The 3,087-nt window shown below is 27.9% G+C and overlaps 1 protein-coding gene across 1 annotated transcript; it reads left to right on the top strand.

Annotated features, from left to right (window-relative positions):
• Nucleotides 1-1,314: 1,314 nt before the first annotated feature.
• Nucleotides 1,315-1,680, top strand: LOC101489983 (non-specific lipid-transfer protein A-like). Its single transcript, XM_004506524.4, has one exon. It carries the CDS (start codon nt 1,315-1,317, stop codon nt 1,678-1,680), a length of 366 nt encoding a protein of 121 aa, XP_004506581.3.
• Nucleotides 1,681-3,087: the final 1,407 nt, after the last annotated feature.

A 3,087-nucleotide genomic window follows, 5' to 3' on the forward strand; every position in this document is an offset into this window, starting at 1 on the left:
GAAAACATTTTTTTGAAGTTCTCCGGTATAGAAGCCTCTTCCGGAAAACATTTTTTGAAGTTCTCTGGCACAAAACACTATTCTGGAAAACTTTTTTGAATTTCTCCGGTACCGAGGCTTGTTCTGGAAAACTTGAGGCTTAATATTTCCGACAACGACGACGATTTATGGTGTATTAATTATTAATTGTTTTGTATTAATTATTAATTATTACGGTGTATTCATTATTTATGATATATTATTTATAGTGTAATTATTATTTAATGGTGTATTAATTATTAATTATTTATGGTATATTATTATTTAAAAATATTTATGGTGTATTATTTATGGTATATTATTATTTTTTAAAATTGTGTGTATCGAAAGTCTTTTTTAGAAAGTTTTCTAGAAAATCCTTATGTACCGGAAATCTATCCAATAAAGTTTTTTGGTAAAATTTTTCTGTTCCGGAAAACTTGAGAACATTTTCAGAAAATAATGTGTGTACCGGAATTCTTCAAAAAAGTTTTCCGAAAGTTACCGTAAAACTTTTATCTGCCGAAAAGGATAAAATGATTAAAAAAAACTAACTTTAAATTGATAAAATAGTAAAAAAAAATTATTAAAAAGGGTATAATTAGCATTTTCATAAAATTATGGGGGTATAGATATAGATATGGGCGGACAGGGTAAATTTTTCTTAAGATAATAGTCAAACTTTTTGAACGATTGTCTGAGAAAATTAATGCAATTTTATGTAGTGTTGAATTGATAGGTTGAATAATTTAATTTAATTGTTTGATTTCTTTGGATAAATTAATGTTATAATTTTATTTGGTACATATTTTTGTTTTTAGTAAATTTATCCTATATATTCAATTATTACTATTATTTTAATATTACTATTATTATTACTATTATTATTAATAAATTTAGTGCACATTTTTGATTATTTACTTTCGTATTTAGATGATGTTAAATTAGTTCTAATAAGTATTATTTCATTTAAGATAAATTTTTAATTGTTAATAATTTTTACCATAAAAGTAATAATTCCTAAAGAGTATTAATTCATAGAAATTATTGCCTTAGTCATTAACAGATATAATTTATGCATATTTAAGATAATAATTAATATTCAAAAGAAAATAAAAAATGAAGACTCTAATGAGATTTGATTTTTTAATAAATAAAAATGAAATAGACACTTATGTGTTACCATAAAATGGTAAACTATCTTGCCTATAAATTAAGGGATGCTTGTAGTGGTTGATCATCTTAAAACTTTATAAAAACCTAAAGTGTATAGTGTATACAAATAGTTAAATTAAGATGACGGGGAAGAAGATTATTGCTTTTTTAACGCTTGTAATGGTTTTAGGCTTGCAAGCTGTGACAACATTGGATGCACGTCAAATTGATGACATCAGTTGCTCTGAGGCTATTGTTTTATTGGTGCCATGTGTACCTTTTTTGACTGGATTAGGCCAACCAACACCATCTACTTCCTGTTGTGAAGGAGCACAAAATTTAAATCAAAAGGCGGACACCACTCAGGTTCGACGTGATGTTTGTGAATGTCTCAAAGGAGCTTCAATGAAATTTGGCGTTAACCCGGACAAAACAAAACAACTCCCTCAACTTTGTAACATTAGTCTTTCTTTTACGTTGGATCCTAACATTGACTGCAACACGTAAGTTTGCCTTTCTCTTTTCTTGCTAAATAACATAAAATCATATACATTTTTTTAAAACAATTGTTAATATTTAATAATTTTTTTCTATATAGAAAGACTTAAAATGATGACTCTTTTTTTTATTACAAACCCATCTTATTGTTATTTTTATTTATCCACAGGATTCCATAATTCTACCATATGGGTCAAGCATACCACGAAGTAAGCTAGAAGTACAACAACAAAAACTTTATAGCAATAAGCAAAGTGAAAAGTTGTGCCAACTCTTTAAAGTTGGATAGTTTTTAGCTCTCTATTTATGAAAATTTGAATCATATTTATTTGTTATCTATTTTCTGTTTTTAAATTTCTAAAGTGTAATAATATTATTTTTTTGGAATTCTATTATACAAAAAAATTACTAAATAAAATATAATTTTAAATTATAAAATACTGAAAAGTTTTACTCTACCAAACCAACAAACACATAAAACATGTTTTCTACATGAACATCATTTTCTTCCTTTTAAAAAAAATAAATAAATGCTAACAACTCGATAAAAATATATATAAAATTTCATCATGATTATTTCAATTTCATAGTTCTCCCTAACTAGTTTACTTTAAAATCAACTAATAACTTTTTCAATTGTATTTCAAAAATAATGAATCAGAGTATTCACAATTACAAAATAAAGTTAATATGTTAAACAAAAGAAACTCCTAAAGCCAAAACACTTGGTGTTTTACTACCCAAAAATAAATCCTAGTTGGTCATAACTTAGGACGCTTGTGAAAAACTCACCCAAAAAGTCTAACACCAGTACAAAAGTATCTCGGAGCCTCCAACGACATGGTATTGTACTTTATCGCGTTTCTCCTACTAGGTTGGTCTGCGACATTATTCGCTCAAGTAACACTAAATGTGACGTCCTGTCAAATGTAAGGGTCATCTCCAAATAGCAAACACAGAGCAAATAAGCATGCATATATAGTTGTTATAGCAAAAATATAAATAAACCATTTACTTCATTTAACAGTTAAAATCATAAAACACCAAAGATACAAATCAACAAAAGTGCACAAATCCTATTTGTTATACTATATGTCAATGTATGATTTTGGAATATCACCACCATGTAGAGTAAATAGTCCCACTATTGCACAATATACCACCGTTGGACTTGTCCCACCATTGGAGAAATGCTCTACATGGTTTAATGTTCAGTACCTCATCGTTGAGTATTTTTCTGAATCATGTTGCCTTTGCAAGAAACTATCGTCAAGTACTCGCGACTAGGTCCAGGCCACCAAATGCATGCATAAATTTCATCACCTTAGTAACAAAATAGATCACTCAACCTGAGCGTCCAAAACGATTCAAGTTTGTCCTAAACCAAACTGGTTTAGACACAAAGTCATCACCTCG

This window comes from Cicer arietinum, chromosome 6, assembly GCF_000331145.2.
Source record: "Cicer arietinum cultivar CDC Frontier isolate Library 1 chromosome 6, Cicar.CDCFrontier_v2.0, whole genome shotgun sequence".
Taxonomy (NCBI): domain Eukaryota; kingdom Viridiplantae; phylum Streptophyta; class Magnoliopsida; order Fabales; family Fabaceae; genus Cicer; species Cicer arietinum.